The 19,224-nt window shown below is 37.9% G+C and overlaps 1 protein-coding gene across 1 annotated transcript in view; it reads right to left on the bottom strand.

Moving 5' to 3' along the window:
* LOC150081967 (N-acetylated-alpha-linked acidic dipeptidase 2-like) overlaps window positions 1-19,224 on the bottom strand; it is a 214,086-nt gene that overhangs the window by 148,635 nt on the left and 46,227 nt on the right. The window contains exon 7 of the mRNA XM_090380384.1: window positions 14,253-14,348. Within this exon, the coding sequence (XP_090236510.1) occupies window positions 14,253-14,348 (96 nt within the window). The remainder of the gene's footprint in view (window positions 1-14,252; window positions 14,349-19,224) is intronic.

Genomic DNA, 19,224 nt, shown 5'->3' on the forward strand with positions numbered 1-19,224 from the left:
TCCAGTTCCTCCTTAAATTTATTTAACCTATCAACTTCCACGACAGATGGAAGTTTGTTCCAGCGATTAACCACCCATTGGCTAAAGGCAAATTTCCGCACATCTATTCTACATCTGCCTTTTCTTAATTTGAATTTATGCCCCCTTAGGTTTATAATCTGAACAAGTGGAAGGATCCCAACAGAATTCAGTGTGCTCAATCCATTCAAGGCCTTATACATCTCAATCAGATCACCGCGCAGGTGCCTAGTCTCCAGCCACTGCAATTTGGAGAACTTAAGCCTCTCTTGGTAAGAGGATCCCTTCATTCCCCTCACCAATCTTGTTGCCCTTCTCTGTACATGCTCAATAAAATCTACATCCTTCCTAAAATGAGGCCTCCAGACCTGTACACAGTACTCAAGGCATGGCCTGACCATTGCCTTATACAGAGGGACAATCACCGTCTTTTCACTGCTAGCAAAATTCCTATATATATTATTGACAAAACTCCATTACCTGCCCTGGCAGCCCGTCTGCATTGCTCAGAAAACTTCATATCTGACTGCACAATTACTCCCAGGTCTTTTTCATTTTCTACCACCTTAAGTGTAGTACCACACAGTTGGTACGTTTCTCTGGGGTTATTTCTACCCATATACAGTACTTTGCATTTCAGTTGTCACTTCTTAGCCCATCTGCCCAAATTATCTAGATCCTGTTGCAGTAGCACACTGCCTTTACTGTCATTAACAACCCTGCCAACCTTTGTATCATCTGCAAACTTCGACACTAAGCTTGATATACCTTCATCGATATCATGTTTGTTTGGGAATAAATCAAATTTTAATCATTTAGGATTGCAATTGTACCAAGCTTTGTATTAACCACATAAAATAACAATTTATATCTCTGGGAATAAAAATGGATATTGTAATACATATTAACGGAATTATGTAAAAGAAAAATGTTTATATAGAAAATCCCTTTTTTTTTTTTTTTTTAGCAAGGGAATAATGTGTGCTTTGAATAAATGAGAAATTAGTATGAACTGAGTTTGTATTAATGATATTCTATTGTCCAAGAGCTTTGGCCAGAAAGCAAAGGCTCAAGTAACATTTCAACATGAAGCACACTTCCTGCTTTTAGTACATTCAAAATTGAGCTTGGATTGATTAATAACTTTTTTTACAACTGTCGGAAGCTTTAGTGTAGGCAAAAAGTAAATCTAGATGCAAGCAAATATGCTATGTTCTTATCTTGAACTGCCTGAGTATTTATTGGGAAACCAAGGTTTAGATAAAGGATAAGATTTTTAGGTTGGAAAGAGAAATACCGTATTTCCCCATATATAAGACATTCCCATGTATAAGACGCACCTTAATTTTGGGGCCCGAAATTTGAAAAAAAAAAAAAATGTATTACATAAAGTTATTGAACTCAAGTTTTATTCATCATAAAATTCATACAACTCATCACTGTCAAAACTCCCATCCATTAGCTTGTCCTCATCTGTGTCTGATGATGAATCACTGTCTTCATATATTGCCTCGTCCTCAGTTCTATCTATGGCATTTGAAATGCCACACTTCTTAAATGACTTGACAGCGATCTCAATCTTGATATTATCCCAAGATCTTTTCACCCAGGTACAAACTTCTCCTATAGTTGGTTTCTTCACTCTTCCTGTTGGTGTCAAATTGTCCCCAGAAGACTTCATCCATTGGTTCCATTCGTCTCTCATGGCAGCTTTGAAAGGTTTGTTAATGCTGACATCAAGTGGTTGGAGCTGGGATGTCAAGCTTCCAGGTATGATGGCAAGTTTTGTTTTTTGCTCTGCAGCAATCTTCTTTGTATTTTTTGTTATGTGTGCCCTGAACTGATCAAGCACCAATAGAGCAGGTTTGTGTAAGAGCCCACCTGGTCTCCTGCTCCAAACTTTTGCAAACCAGATCTTCATCCCATCCTGATCCATCCAACCCTTGTCATGAATGTGGACAATCACTCCTTGAGGAATGTCTTCTTTTGGCATTGTTTTGCATTTGAAAATCAGCATAGGAGGCAGCTTGGTTCCGTCGGCACAACAAGCTAGAACAACTGTATAATGGCTCTTTTCTTGTCCTGTGTGGTAGTAAAAACTGTAACTGTCTTCACAGTTACAGTTTTCACCCCCTTCTTATCAACAGTTCTGTTACTTGGGACATCAAATTGAAGGGGGACTTCGTCCATATTTGCGATCTGTCCCAACTCAAACTGATGTGTGTTCCGACATTGAATGACAAAACGATGAAATTCAAGGACCTTCTATTCATAGCTTTCAGGCATCTTTTGGGCAAGTCTGGTGCGTGAATGCATGCGGCTTAGTCCATTCCGTTTCATGAACCTGAAGCACCAATTTTGTCCTCCTTTGAAATCAGTAACTTCTTTTTCATCAGCAATTCTTCTTGCCTCATGCTGAACCATCTTTGTGGACACAGGAATTCCAATTGCCCTTTGCTCTTTAATCCATATCTTCAATTCCCTCTCTAAATCAGGCCATTTTGCTGACTTGCCTCTCATGGTCTTCTTCTGTCTTGGCGTTTTCAGTAGGGTTTCTTCTTCCCGTAGCCAGTCTCGGATTGTTTTCTCAGTTGGAAGAGGACCAAACTTACGTTCAGCAACCCGATTTCCATTCACTTTTGCAAACTGGATCACTTTTAACTTGAATTCAGCACTGTACGAAAATCTTTTCTGAGCCATTTCTAGGCAGAACGTGGAAAAACATAACCTAATATACCGGTAACAAGTGCGAAACAATGAGTGCAAAGACAACAGGCGGGAAATACAAGTAAAAAAAATCTACAACCACTGTATAAGACGCACCCAGTTTTTAGACCCCAAATTTTTCGAAAAAAGGTGCATCTTATACATGGGGAAATACGGTAAATGATTTCATCCTCAAAAGAATAATTTCACTGACATGATCTGAGCAAAAACATTAGGACTAGGAGGTTTAAAACAGCAGTCCAACCAAGGAAAAGGGGGGGGAAATCACAAAATTCATCCCATTTTGCATTATTGTACTGAAAAATGACACGTTATAGAATGATCAAGGGAGAGAGTTTTTACTTTAAAAGAGACTATCATCACTCAGTTATGATCTGGAATACCCAGAAGACCACTAACATGAAATGTGTACTTTGAAGGGATGTTGGTAAGGAAAAAGCCAAAGGATATTCAGTATAAGGAATGTCTGGTAAGGTAAAGGACAAGTTATGTAGTGAAATTAATAATCACAAAAGGTGCAGCATCTTGAACAGCTGAGTTGATGCAACTAGAAAACCAGCTGGAGTTGTGAACATTAAAATCACCATGGAAAATTACTTCACTATTAGGAAAGTAAGATTGGAGAAATTAGTGTTTCAAAAAAAGGAAGTCAAAATGTTCCAAGTAATTTGTAGAGCAGGTTCTTAAACAGGGTTTATCCCCTTGCCACAATAAACCGAATTAGGGTACAGGCTAAGGATAGGATACAAAATACTACACCAACCAACAATAGTAATATCAAAAAATACTTTATTTCTGTCCCATATGTTGAACAGTGGCACAAACAGCTTAATAGATTCTTTAAAGATACCGAATTTAAAATTGTGGCCAGGCCAATACAGAAATTACACACTATACCGAACAATCGCTTGGTTCTTTCAGCATTCACAACATAAATTAATGATCTGGTACACAACGTTTCTTTATGGTGATTGCGACTCATCTTACCAAGGTTCAACACGATTTTCTCTGAATATTCATGTAAACCAACATGAAGCCTCAGTTCGTGCTTCTCATTCAGCAGCGTCAGAATTAGCCTTTCATGCCATTAACAAGTACAGGTCACTGTTGAACAAAAGCCGAGAATTAGGGTTGAATTTGAAAGTGTCTGCAATTCTGCCCAGACACGATAAGAGGGAGTATATGATGAGAGCCTTGTCGATCAATTCGGCTCTGGAAAGATTGTGCAAGGCTCAAGGGGTAGGATTTTTTTCAGCCTGGACTGTACTTGTTAACAGGAGGGATTGCTTCTACAGGGATGGGATACACTTAAATAGAAAGGGTGCAAGAATATTTGCTGATGCTATCAAGGCAGTGTTAGGTGGGTCGGAAAACTGCTAGCTTAGGGGGAGACAAAGACCAATAGATTGACAGTAGCCACTGGCAGAGGTGAAAGAGATTCTTGCACTGCTTCTATTAGAATGAGCAGAAGCCTGAAAAACAAGATGCATGATATTTCAGAGACTGCTGGGAGCCATTGCGGTACAACTAAATGCATGGGTTGTGTTAGGGTAGCTAAGAATAGAAACAGGTGCAGGTATACTGGAATGTACACCAATGCTAGGAGTTTAGTAAATAAATTTGATGAATTTGAGGTATTGCTCAAAACATCAAAGGCAGATACTGTTGGGATATCAGAGACATGATGTCACACGGATATATAAGGGATGTAGAACTGGAATTTGGAGAGTACAACGTCTACAGAAAGGATAGCCAGGATAGGAAGGGGGGAGGGGTTATGCTATTAGTTAAGAAACACATAAAAACCAAGGAAGTGAAGCCAGTCGACATCGCTGGACAGTGCAGTGTTGAGTCAGTTTGGTGTGATATAACCATTGGGAGATCAAAATTGGGAGTAGGAGTGTGCTATAGGCCTAATGACTCTGATGAGTATAATAAGAAACTGTACAGGGAAAGAGTGGGCCAGTAAATCAGAGAGTCTTATAATGGGAGATTTTAATTTCCCAGATATTGACTGGAATTTGGGGGCTGGTCACTCACACACTAGCAGGGCTTTTGTGGATTTATTGGATGATTGTTTTCTACATCAGCATGTTCGGGAGGCAACTAGAGGGAGTAATACTCTTGATTTGATTATCAGCAGTGATTCTTCATGCATTAAGAATCTGCAGATAAATGAACCACTAGGTGGCAATTATCACAGTGTGCTGAAGTGGGATTTACTCAAAGAGGTAACTACCATTAGGGGTAAAGGGAAGGGTTATTGCTTCCATAAAGGCAACTACGATGGACTGAGACAGTATTTAAATTCTATACAGTGGGACCAACTGATGATGTTACCAACAGCAAATTCAAAATGGGAAGCATTCAAAGAACTTATCTTGGAAGCTACTAGGCTTTACATACCAAAGAAATATCGTTCAAGGTTTAGGCCAAAATGGATGTCAGATGAACTAATGAGGCATATGGCAGAGAAGAAAAATGCATGGGATACTTACAAATTAACACATGACACAGAAGCCTGTGATAGATACAAGTTGATATGCAACCAAGTTACAAAGGAGGTTAGGCAGGCGAAGGCAGATTACGAGAAATCCTTGGCAAGGGATGCAAAGAAAAACAGCAAAGAGTTCTTTATTTATGTAAACTCTAGAAGGAAGGGGATGAATCAGATTGGTCCACGATATTGATGGGTCAACTGTTGATGATCCTGCTCAGGTACCTAACAAACTAAATGAATATTTTGCATTGACATTCACACATGAGGAGTTATTCAGCAAGGGGAATGCCAGAGGTGTATTCAACTCTAGCGGTAAGCTACAGAATCTTGAAATAACTGGGAGTAAAGTGGAGGAGAAACTGTTGAAGATAAACACAAGAAAGGCACCCAGGGTGGATGGGATCTATCCAGTTATATTAAAGGAGGCAGCAAAGGAAGTAAGCAAACCCTTAGCCATAATTATGAGAGCTTCCTTGGACTCAGGGGAGGTACCCATAGACTGGAAATGTGCAAATGTGACCCCAATTCACAAAGGAGGATCAAAGGCTGACACAAATAATTATAGACCTGTGAGCTTAACTTCTGTTCCAGGAAAATTAATGGAGGCACTGGTTAAAGAAGCACTGCAGGATCATTTAGACACGACTTCAGTTATAGCTCGGACACAGCATGGCTTTGTTAAGGGGAAGTCTTGCCTGACCAATTTGATTGGATACTATGATGCAGTCACAAAAGAACTGGATGCAGGGAATAGCTTTGATATTATATACTTGGATCTTAGAAAGGCTTTTGATACTGTTGGACATGGAAGACTGCTACACAAATTGGAGCAGTGTGACATTGGAGGCAAATTGCTGCTATGGATAAAGGGGTGGTTGAGGGGGAGAAGACAGAGAGTGGTAATCAATGGACACTGCTCATCGTGGACTAATGTTATTAGTGGACTCCCTCAGGGCTCAGTGTTGGGTCCATTATTGTTTTCTGTATTTATAAATGATATTGATGATGAAGATTGAAGCAAATCAAGCTTAATGTCCAAGTTTGCAGACGATACAAAGGCAGGGTTTTCAAGGACACTACTGACACTATGCTGCTGCAACAGGATCTGGAAAGGTTGAGCAGATGGGCTGAGAGGTGACAAATGAAGTTTAACATTGACAAATGTAAAGTACTACACATGGGAAACAGCAACCCCAGAGCAACGTATCAACTCTGTGGTACTACACTGACAGTGGTAGAGAATGAAAGGGACTTGGGGGTGGTTGTGCAGGCAGATATGAAGTTCTCTGAGCAGTGCAGACGGGCTGCAAGAGTAGCTCATGGAGTATTGTCAATGATATACAGGAATTTTTCCAGCAGGGATAAGGAGGTGATTATTCCCTTGTATAAGGCAATGGTCAGGCCACACCTAGAGTACTGTATACAGGTCTGGAGGCCTCATTTCAAGAAGGATGTAGAGCTGCTGGAATGAGTACAGAGAAGGGCAACAAGATTAGTGAATGGAACAAAGGGGTGCTCTTACGAAGAACGGCTTAAGTTTTGCAAATTACAGTTTCTGGAGACTAGGCACCAGCGAGGTGATAAAGCCTTGAATGGTTTGAGCATGCTCAATGCTGATGGGATTCTTCCTCTAGCTCAGAATAATCACCTGAGAGGGCATAAATTCAAATTGAGGAAAGACAGATGTAGGATAGACGTGCGGAAATTTGCCTTTAGCCAGCGGGTGGTTGGTTGGTGGAACAGACTTCCATCCCTTGTCGTGGAGGTTGATAGCCTAAATAAGTTTAAGGCTCAGCTGGACAGGTATTTTGAACGAACAGAGGGGTGAAGTGGGGGTTTTTTTTTTTTTTGGCTAATGCTGCATAAGCTTGCTTTCTTGCATCAAATGCCTCTACTAATGCTAATGCTAACAAAAATACATACTTTTTTATTTAATGAGGCCAAAATACTTAATGTTCAACGTAATTATATGCGACTTACTTGCAGAAACCGTAGAAATTAAATTACACGAGAATTCTGTTAATGTTCGGCGGCCATATTTGATCTCCGATGCGTGGACCTTTACGCGCATGCGCAAAGGCAAATAATCACTATTTAAATTTCAGGTTCAACCCTATTCAGTAATTTTCATTCCTCTGATCACAACATACAGTCGAAAAGAGTTGCCAGCTTCAGGAAGGAAAATCGTTTTGAATATTTTCGTTAGATTCTTTTTAATTTTTAATTGTGTTAAATTGATTTGAATTGTGTTAAATTGGTTTTTAATTATTTATTTTTTACTCTAATGTAAGTTTTTGATTTTTTCGCTTTAATTTCTGGAGAGTATCAAACGGAAGTGTTCTACATACTATATTGAGGTAAATTCCTCTTATTATTTTACAAATATTAATATCAACGTAGAACGTATTGAGTATTACAGCTCTGATTCATACTATCTAATTATGTAAACTCTAGAAGGAAGGAAGGGGATGAATCAGATTGGTACACTTGATATCGATGGTTGAACTGTTGATGATCCTGTTCAGGTAGCTAACAAACTAAATGAATATTTCGCATCTACATTCACACATGAGGAGTTATTCAGGGAGGGGAAAGCCAGAGGTGTATTCAACTCTAGCAGTAAGCTAGAGAATCTTGTAATAACTGAGAGTAAAGTGGAGGAGAAATTGTTGAAGATAAACACAAGAAAGGCACCCGGGGTGGATGGGATCTATCCAGTTATATTAAAGGAGGCAGCAGAGGAAGTAAGCAAACCCTTAGCCATAATTATGAGAGCTTCCTTGGATTCAGGGGAGGTACCCACAGACTGGAGATGTGCAAATGTGACCCCAATTCACAAAGGAGGATCAAAGGCTGACACAAGTAATTATAGACCTGTGAGTTTAACTTCTGTTCCAGGAAAATTAATGGAGGCACTAGTTAAAGAAGCATTGCAGGATCATTTAGACAAGACTTCAGTTATAGCTCGGACACAGCATGGCTTTGTTAAGGGGAAGTCTTGCCTGACCGATTTCATTGGATACTATGATGCAGTCACAAAGGAACTGGATGCAGGGAATAACTTTGATATTATATACTTGGATCTTAGAAAGGCTTTTGATACTGTTGAACATGGAAGACTGCTGCACAAATTGGAGCAGTGTGACATTGGAGGCAAATTGCTGCTGTGGATAAAGGGGTGGCTGAGGGGGAGAAGACAGAGAGTGGTAATCAATGGGCACTGCTCGTCGTGGGCTAATGTTATTAGTGGAGTCCCTCAGGGCTTAGTGTTGGGTCCATTACTGTTTTCTGTATTCATAAATGATATTGATGATGGTATATCAAGCTTAATGTTGAAGTTTGCAGACGATACAAAGGTAGGCAGGGTTGTCAAGGACACTACTGACACTATGCTGCTGCAACAGGATCTGGAAAGGTTGAGCAGATGGGCTGAGAGGAAACAGCAACCCCAGAGCAACGTATCAACTCTGTGGTACTACACTGAGAGTGGTAGAGAATGAAAGGGACCTGGGGGTGGTTGTGCAGGCAGATATGAAGTTCTCCGAGCAGTGCAGACAGGCTGCAAGAGTAGCTCATGGTGTATTGTCAATGATATATAGGAATTTTTCTAGCAGGGATAAGGAGGTGATTATTCCCTTGTATAAGGCAATGGTCAGGCCACACCTTGAGTACTGTATACAGGTCTGGAGGCATTAGCATAGGCATCAAATGCCTATGCTAATGCCTAATACTCAATACGTTCTATGTTGATATTAATATTTGTAAAATAATAAGAGGAATTTACCTCAATATAGTATGTAGAACACTTCCGTTTCATACTCTCCAGAAATTAAAGCGAAAAAATCAAAATCTTACATTAGAGTAAAAAATAAATAATTAAAAACCAATTTAACACAATTCAAATCAATTTAACACAATTAAAAATTAAAAAGAATCTAACGAAAATATTCAAAACGATTTTCCTTCCTGAAGCTGGCAACTCTTTTCGACCATATGTCGTGATCAGAGGAACGAAAATTACTGAATAGGGTTGAACCTGAAATTTAAATAGTGATTATTTGTCTTCGCGCATGCGCGTAAAGGTCCACGCATCGGAGATCAAATATAGCCGCCGAACATTAACAGAATTCTCGTGTAATTTAATTTCTATGGTTTCTGCAATTAAGTCGCATATAATTACGTTGAACATTAAGTATTTTGGGCTCATTAAATAAAAAAGTATGTATTTTTGTTAGCATTAGCATTAGTAGAGGCATTTGATGCAAGAAAGCAAGCTTATGCAGCATCAGCCAAAAAAAAAACCGCTTCCACTTCACCCCTCTGTTCATTCAAAATACCTGTCCAGCTGAGCCTTAAACTTATTTAGGCTATCAACTTCCATGAGAAGGGATGGAAGTCTGTTCCACCAACAAACCACCCGGTGGCTAAAGGCAAATTTCCGCACGTCTATCCTACATCTGTCTTTCCTCAATTTGAATTTATGCCCTCTCAGGTGATTATTCTGGGCGAGAGGAAGAATCCCATCAGCATTGAGCATGCTCAAACCATTCAAGGCTTTATACACCTCTTTCAGATCGCCTCGCTGGTGCCTAGTCCCCAGACGCTGTAATTTGCAAAACTTAAGCCTTTCTAATCAACTAATCTTGTTGCCCTTCTCTGTACTCGTTCCAGCAGCTCTAAATCCCTCTTGAAATGAGGCCTCCAGACCTGTATACAGTACTCTAGGAGTGGCCTGACTATTGCCTTATACAAGGGAATAATCACCTCCTTATACCTGCTAGAAAAATTCCTATATATCATTGACAATACACAATGAGCTACTCTTGCAGCTCGTCTGCACTGCTCGGAGAACTTCATATCTGCCTGCACAATCACCCTCAGGTCCCTTTCATTCTCTACCACAGTCAGTGTAGTACCACAGAGTTGATACGTTGCTCTGGATTTGCTGTTTTCCATGTGTAGTACTTTACATTTGTCAATGTTAAACTTCATTTGCCACCTCTCAGCCCATCTGCTCAACCTTTCCAGATCCTGTTGCAGCAGCATAGTGTCAGTAGTGTCCTTGACGACCCTGCCTACCTTTGTATCGTCTGCAAACTTCGACATTAAGCTTGATATACCATCATCAATATCATTTATGAATACAGAAAACAGTAATGGACCCAACACTTAGCCCTGAGGGACTCCACTAATAACATTAGTCCACGACGAGCAGTATCCACTGATTACCACTCTCTATCTTCTCCCCCTCAGCCACCCCTTTATCCATAGCAGCAATTTGCCTCCAATGTCACACTGCTCCAATTTGTGTAGCAGTCTTCCATGTGCAACAGTATCAAAAACCTTTCAAAGATCCAAGTATATAATATCAAAGTTATTCCCTGCATCCAGTTCCTTTGTGACTGCATCATAGTATCCAATCAAATCGGTCAAGCAAGACTTCCCCTTAACAAAACCATGCTGTGTCCCAGCTATAACTGAAGTCTTGTCTAAATGATCCTGCAGTGCTTCTTTAACCAGTGCCTCCATTAATTTTCCTGGAACAGAAGTTATGCTCACAGGTCTATAATTACTTGTGTCAGCCTTTGATCCTCCTTTGTGAATTGGGGTCACATTTGCACATCTCCAGTCTGTGGGTACCTCCCCTGAGTCCAAGGAAGCTCTCATAATTATGGCTAAGGGTTTGCTTACTTCCTCTGTTGCCTCCTTTAATATAACTGGATAGATCCCATCCACCCTGGGTGCCTTTCTTGTGTTTATCTTCAACAATTTCTCCTTCACTTTACTCTCAGTAATTACAAGATTCACTAGCTTACTGCTAGAGTTGAATACACCTCTGGCTTTCCCCTCACAAAATAGCTCCTCATGTGTGAATGTCGATGCAAAATATTCATTTAGTTTGTTAGCTACCTGAGCAGGATCATCAACAGTTGACCCATCGATATCAAGTGGACTAATCTGATTCATCCCCTTCCTTCTAGAGTTTACATAAATAAAGAACTCTTTGCTGTTTTTCTTTGCATCCCTTGCCAAAGATTTCTCGTAATCTGCCTTCGCCTGCCTAACCTCCTTTGTAACTTGGTTACAGATCAACTTGTATCTATCATAGGCTTCTGTGTCATGTGTTAATTTGTATGTGTCCCATGCATGTTTCTTCTCTGCCATATGCCTCATTAGTTCATCTGACATCCATTTAGGCCTAAACCTTGAACAATATTTCTTAGGTGGTATGTAAAGCCTAGTAGCTTCCAAGATAAGTTCTTTGAATGCTTCCCATTTTGCATTTGCTGTTGGTAACATCATCAGTTGGTCCCACTGTATAGAATTTAAATACTGTCTCAGTCCATCGTAGTCGCCTTTACGAAAGCAATAACCCTTCCCTTTACCCCTAATGGTAGTTACCTCTTTGAGTAAATCCCACTTCAGCACACTGTGATCACTGCCACCTAGTGGTTCATTTATCTGCAGATTCTTAATGCATGAAGAATCACCACTGATAATCAGATCAAGAGTATTCCTCCCTCTAGTTGCCTCCCGAACATGCTGATGTAGAAAACAATCATCCAATAAATCCACAAAAGCCTTGCTAGTGTGTGAGTGACCAGCCCCCAAATTCCAGTCAATATCTGGGAAATTAAAATCTCCCATTCTAAGACTCTCTGATTTACTGGCCCACTCTATTTCCCTGTACAGTTTCTTATTATACTTCAGAGTCTTTAGGCCTATAGCACACTCCTACTCCCAATTTTGATCTCCCAATGCTTATGTCACACCAAACTGACTCGACACTGCACTGTCCAGCGATGTCCACTGGCTTCACTTCCTTGGATTTTATGTATTTCTTAACTAATAGCATAACCCCTCCTCCCTTCCTATCCGGTCTATCCTTTCTGTAGACGTTGTACTCCCCAAATTCCTGTTCTGCATTCCTTATATCTGTGTGACAGCACATCCGTGATATCCCAACAATATCTGCCTTTGATGTTTTGAGCAATACCTCAAATTCATCAAATTTATTTACTAAACTCCTAGCATTGGTGTACACGCAAGTATACATGCACCTATTTCTATTCTTAGCTATCCTAACACAACCCATGTGTTTACTTGTACCGCAATGACTCCCAGCAGTCTCTGAAATATCCTGCATCTTGATTTTCAGGCTTCTGCTCATTCCAATAGAAGCAGTGCAAGAATCTCTTTCACCTCTGCCAGTGGCTACTGTTAATCTATTCGTCTTTGTCTCCCCCCAAGCTAGCAGTTTTCCGACCCACCTAACACTGCCTCGATAGTATCAGCAAATATTCTTGCACCCTTTCTATTTAAGTGTATCCCATCCCTTTAGAAGCAATCTCTCCTGTTAACAAGTACAGTCCAGGCTGAAAAAAATTCTACCCCTTGAGCCTTGCACAATCTTTCCAGGGCCGAATTGATCGACAAGGCTCTCATCATATACTCCCTCCTATCGTGTCTGGGCAGAATTGCAGACACTTTCAAATTCAACCCTATTTCACGGCTTTTTTTCAACAGTGACCTGTACTTGTTAAGCAATTCTGCGCCGGTCTCCTACTCTTGACATCATTTGTGCCAACGTGTACAACTATATCACCTTTTGTGCCCTTAAAAGATGATATCTGCTCTACAACGTCATCAACCTTTGCCCCTGGCAGACGTACCCTGGTCCTGTTCCACCTATCCTTTTTACAAACCATGTTCCCTGTTTCCCTGACAATAGAGTCACCAACATCTACTAGTTCCTTTTGGACCAGCGCATTCTGCCTTGGGGGTTGCCGCTGTGTTGCACGATGACCAAGTGCAAGCTCTGGCATTGATGTGGGCAGCTGAGAGCTTGATGGGCCCCTCAATTTAGTTCCCTGAAATTTAAAATGGAGAAAGGAGTTCGACAAGGAGACACAATATCTCTGAAGCTGTTTACTGCTGCCCTTGAGGAAGCTTTCAAAAGATTAGACTGGTCACAGAAAGAAGTCAATGTGAATGGAGAGTACCTAAACCTTTTACGATTTGCAGATGACATTGTGGTCATAAGCCATGATCCCAAAAATTAGAGGAAAATTTTAATCAGTTATGCAGAGTTAGTAAGGATTATGGACTAAAGATGAATATGGCCAAAACAAAAGTAATGATGAACAAGTATGCCACAGAAAGGGAAATAATGATTGAAGGAGCAGTGATTGAAAAGGTGGAGTCATATACTTATCTGGGACAAGTTATTAGCTGTAATAATGATAAATGGCTGGAAGTCAAGAGAAGAATAAATTTTGGATGGATAGTATTCAGGAAATATAGTCACATACTGAAGAGCAATATCCCAGTTTGTCTGAAACGTAAAATAATGAACCAATGTATACTCCCCACCATGACTTACGGAAGTGAAACTTGGGCACTCACCAAAAGAATGGAAGAGAAGCTGAGAACTACACAGTGAAGAATGGAATGAATTATATTGGGAATCTGACTGTTAGATAAGAAGAGAAACACTTGGGTTAGGCAGCAAACTCAAGTAAAGGACATTCTTATCAAAACTAAAGAACTAAAATAGTCTTGGGCAGGACACATAGCTCAAACACATGATGACAGATGGACTAAGAAAATAATAGAATGGTACCCATGAGGAGCTAGAAGAAAACAATGGCGGAGATGGATAGATGAAATTCGTGAGATTGTGGGTAGTAAATGGATGGCCATTGCATAAAACAGAAGGAATTGGAAAATTGCTGGAGAGGCCTTCATCCTGCAGTGGATTGAAAATGGCTGACGATGATGATGATGATGATGATGAATAAAACAAGTTTATGCTCTTTTATTCTTTTGTTTTATCCTAGCACTTTGCACTCCCAGAAAAAAATATTTAATTATTTCTTAAGTGAAATTTACTAGGATCAAACCATGCTTAGCATTATAGCTAAGCTCCCACTTTAATGGAGTTCAACCAAGTTCAACTGCATTTATAAAATTCATTAAGATTTAAATAGCCTGAAAAATGAAGTACTTGTTGGCATTTTCCTTGTTAAATCCAGGTCCAAGATGATAAGTAATATTCAGACCACCAATCCAGGAATCTGGGGTAATGTCTCCACCCATTATCCTTAAAGAAATTAAATGCTAAATTAGAAAATATAGGGTAAAAATATTTTAAGACTACTACTAACTTTAGAATTTTAGTCAGTAGTGAAAAAAAACAGCAATATCTCATTAAAAAAGATGATGTTATATTGTACTGTTATTATTATTATTGGAAATCTTAAATTTACTGTTGTTTCAAAAAAGGCTAACTGCTTTGGATAAAAATAACAATACTGAAATTATCCTTAAAATAGAAAAAAAACATTAACATCAATATACAATTTTTAAATAATAAGTAAATAAAAGTGTATGATTATATTTCTTATATATACAGAAGATGCTATGAATTCTGAAACTGTATGTATAAAATTTTGTAAATGCATGAAATGCATGATGAATAGGCCATCACAAAATTATTTTAAGATTTTAATAGTAATAAAAAATTAGACGAATAAAAATGCTATCCATTATTCCTAAACTAATTGAAAAATAAAGTTTGCAGTTTCTGGAGCTTAAAAAGTCACAGTTCTTTGCTGACTTCTCCACTCCCCCATCCACACAATACCTCCATCAGATGTCTTGATATTGCACTACAAAAGATAAAGAACTACGCAAACAAATATAGAAAAACAGTTCAAAACAGTTAAGTTTCTATATTTCTTCATAAGGCATTTAACTGTAGTAGTGTGGGCTTTATTATTATTATTATATTAGCCATATGGTGCAAGCAAGTCTGAGGCTTTTGCTGCACTAGCCAAAAAAAAAAACATTTCTGAGTTACCCTGAAAGAGAGAGAGAGAGTCCGAAGTAGAAGGGAATCATCAAGAAAGCAAGAAAGAAGAATAATGATATCCAGCTCAGGACTCTGGGTTTGCCAAGCCCATACTTACCAGATGTGAGCCCCTGGGGTAAAATTATCTAATTTTGGAAAGATCCTAGAGTGTTTGATCTCATATAGAATCCTGGCTTTGCTTCAGGACACAGACAACTATTCTAGTAATCAATATGGTTTTCATTCTGGAGTTGGTGCTGAAGATGCCCTTGTTACTCTTCTGAATTTCATTAATGACTCATCTTCTAAATATATCCTGGCAATTTTTAACAACTTTGAAGGCACCTTTGACTTTCTCTCTCTCTCTGGTGGGAGAGTACCCTTGAACATCAAGAACTCTGAACTGCCCTGCTAAACTATACAATTTATTAGGAATTACTTTTCAGATAGATCTATTACAGATCTATTTCTCGGAAAGCCTTATGTGGATGTCTGCAGGGGGTCTATTCTTGGATCCTTGTTTTAGAATCTTGTTCTCAACCAATGTTTGTTCTCAATTTTGTTTTCAACTAAAGGTTTCCCAAATTATTCATCAGTTGCTTACATAGATGATTTAGTTCTTTTTTTGGGAAATTTTTGCCATTCATTAGAAGAAAACATGAATTTTGTTCTTCAACAACTTTCTGATTGGTCAATGCTTAACAAACTTACTATTCTTTTATAACTACTGCAATATTCCTCAGATTACTGCTTGATAATCACCTTACCTTTCTTCCCCATCTGAATCATCTGTCTGAAATATTGAGAAAATTTGTCTTTCAACCTTTTCGCACTTCCCATCAGACTGGGGTCTGGACCATAAGATTTTGCATCCGCTATACAAAGCTGTTGTTTTACCAATTATGCTGCTGCTGCAACCTGGTTTAGACACACTAAATTGCTTACAGTTCAGTCCATGCTTGGATTGATCCAGCACAGTTTCCTCCTAGTACTAGTTAGGGCACATAAAACTGTCTCTACCTCTGCCCTACAAGTTCTATTTGGTTCACTACCTTTAGACTGATATATTTAACTTACCGTGGACTTTCTTACTTCATTCATAAAGGCCTCCCTGCAGAATTTAATAGAATTCAAATTGATGTGTCCTACAGTCCTAAACAAGAAAAACAACGAATTTTAAAAATTCTTCATGACCATTGGCAACTTCACTGCTCTGATTCCCAAAAAAGTTTAATAACAAAATTATTTATCCCAGAAATTACATTTGTTAATTGTTAAAAACACTCATAAATGGTTTATGAAAATTTGTTAAAAACACTCATTAATGGTTTTCTTCCAGCATATTTTCTAGCTTTCTTTTAACAGGACATGCTTCCTTAAATTTTAAACTTGCCCATTTCCATCTTCCAACTCTGAACTTTGTCTTTGCAGTTCTGATCAGGATTCTACCTATGTTCTTTCCTTTTGCCCTATTTACAATGAATTTCATTCACGGTTACTGTCTGTTACTGGTCCTGTTACTCCTGGTCAGCAATCTGTCTTTATTTCCTCTCCTACTTTCTTTCATTCCTTTCAGAATTTCTCATGCTCTTGTCTTTCTTAAACAATGGCAGTTATTGTCTGAATTATAAACTTATTTTGTATTTATTGATCACCACTTATACTTAACTTTCTTAAATTCATTCATCTTTCCCAAATTCTTTTAGAACTTCACCAAGCTTCTCCCCTAAATTTGTTAAATTCTTAATTTTAAGGAATATATCCAAAAACTTACTTGTTACTATCAGCCTGGTAGCACAAATTATAAAAACTGTAACATTCAACTCAACTGTTTGCTCCATATTTTTTTATCAACATATTTACAAATTTGACATTTTGTAAATATGTCCACATTATGTAAATAGTGATTAAGTTTATATTTAAATAACACCTTTGTTTTCTCTAGATTTTGTGGTAAGTATGCTCTTTACCATCTTCAACATTTATTTGATTCTAATCACAACTTGAACATTACGAAATCTCATGGACAATAACAATTTATGTCATTATCTTGTAAAATTTATTGTGTTGAACATCTTCATGTCTTGAACTGATTGGACATTAATTTCTGGACTGGACATTTATTAATTTGAATGTTAATCCCCCCCTTTGTTTTCCTTTGAATAAATAATAATTTCTTTTGTACAATTATTTGTATATTTGTATAATTCTGTACATTTTTGTATATTTTGTATCTGTATAATATGTACATTTTGCACCTTTATAATTCTGTAAATTTTCTGTATAATTCCTTTTATCGCAAATGGTTTGTATAACTATTTGTTTAAGGTTGTATAATAGTTGTGTAGTTAACTATTTCAGGTTATCCATCTCTAAATGGTTCCCCTATTTTTAAAGAAAATCTAATTCTAAACAAAATTTCCTTCAAATTGAATTCCTAATTTAACCTGAAATGGTTTCTTTCATGTTTACTTTTGTTTTTCTACCTACAGGCATGTCCTCTATCACCACAGTGAAACACAGCAGAGTTGAACTGACATTCCAGGTGCGGCCGTTAATCAGACACATATACAGGCGAACCTCGATTAACGTGATTAATTCGTCCCGCGAGCGTATCACGCAAAACGGCAACGCGTTAATTGAATATAATAACCAATAGGAAAAATTATAATTGGTCCTTGACCTTCTGGAATGTCCATAAAGAATTTTAAAAATACCTTTTAAATAATTTTTTAACTGTTTATAATGTAAAAGATAATGAAAATAATTATGGAATTAAATGTTTATTGCATAAAACAGCGGTTCTTAAACTGTGCACCGCGAAAATATTTTAAATTTTCGAGGGAAACACAGCAATACTCGACATCTGTTGGATACTGCGCGAACTACTAGCTCGAGGTAGTTCACAGTTTCAGCATTTCTTATTAAGTTGTTTGGACATAACTACTAAACGAAACTGTTAGGTATTTCTTTTGGTCTGGGTGCGCCTTGAAAAAATTACTGAGACATTAAGGGCGCCATTAACCGAGAAACTTTGGGAACCTCTGACATAAAATACACAATGAAGAAATTACTGTTGTGGAAATATTTGAACAGTGTTGACTTTCTCTTTTCATCAATCAATTTGCGATAGCCGACAACAACCTTCTCTGGGCCCTGGTGAAATAAATATCTGTGGGGGGGGGGTAAAAATAAAAAAAAAGATTTTTTTACTTAATTTTATTTTTCTTTTTTTAATATTTCTTATTTGTTTTCTGTTCCCTTATAACTATATGGACCTCTATTCCTTACACCCCCACGTACACATCTGACTTTGCTTCACAGGAGAATTCCAGATCCAAGGGAACTTTTCAATTATGTATAATTCCCTTCGGAAAGGCTGAGTGTTCAGGAATAACAAACTCACAAATTAATAAACAACAAAGTTTATTTTCATATATATATACAACATAATATACAATTGAATAAAAAAACATGTAATATGCATACAAAGTTAAATCAAGGATACCTTGCATATATTATTCTTATTCCTATTTCCCTTCACTAGCTAATCTAAGTTGACCATTACATGAAAACACTTGATTCATTCTTCTTGCCCTAACTAACTAACTCCTAACACTTATTCACCATACCTATTTCACTTACTCCTGTATACAATTGTGTTTCTTATATTAACAATTAATATGCTACTTTCATCATTATACTCTGCATTCTCACCATTCTGTTACAATACACTGAAGACCAATCTTAACTTTTCTAAAGTCTCTATTTGTTATTACTCTTTCAAATGAACCAATAATTCTTCATCAATACAAACACTATATTCAATTATCTGTCCTTAAAACATAATCAAAACTTCTCATATTAACCTTACTACCCTTCTAACACATTATAATCATTTGAACAACAATTCAATCTATTACTCATCCTTCGTTTCCCTTGCATTTTACAAAAACCTTTTTTAACTTAATAACTCTGTTAGTATATATAATTTACTTCAGAGATAATTTATCTATCATTTTACTTCTAGTGTTACCCCCTTTTTTTTAAATTAATTAATTACTATACTGTTTCACTAACAGTCCTTGTTAACTTACAGTACTTACTATATTCTCACCTACTTCTA

This window comes from Mastigoproctus giganteus, chromosome 8, assembly GCF_048544385.1.
Source record: "Mastigoproctus giganteus isolate SK-2022 chromosome 8, ASM4854438v1, whole genome shotgun sequence".
Taxonomy (NCBI): Eukaryota; Metazoa; Arthropoda; class Arachnida; order Uropygi; family Thelyphonidae; genus Mastigoproctus; species Mastigoproctus giganteus.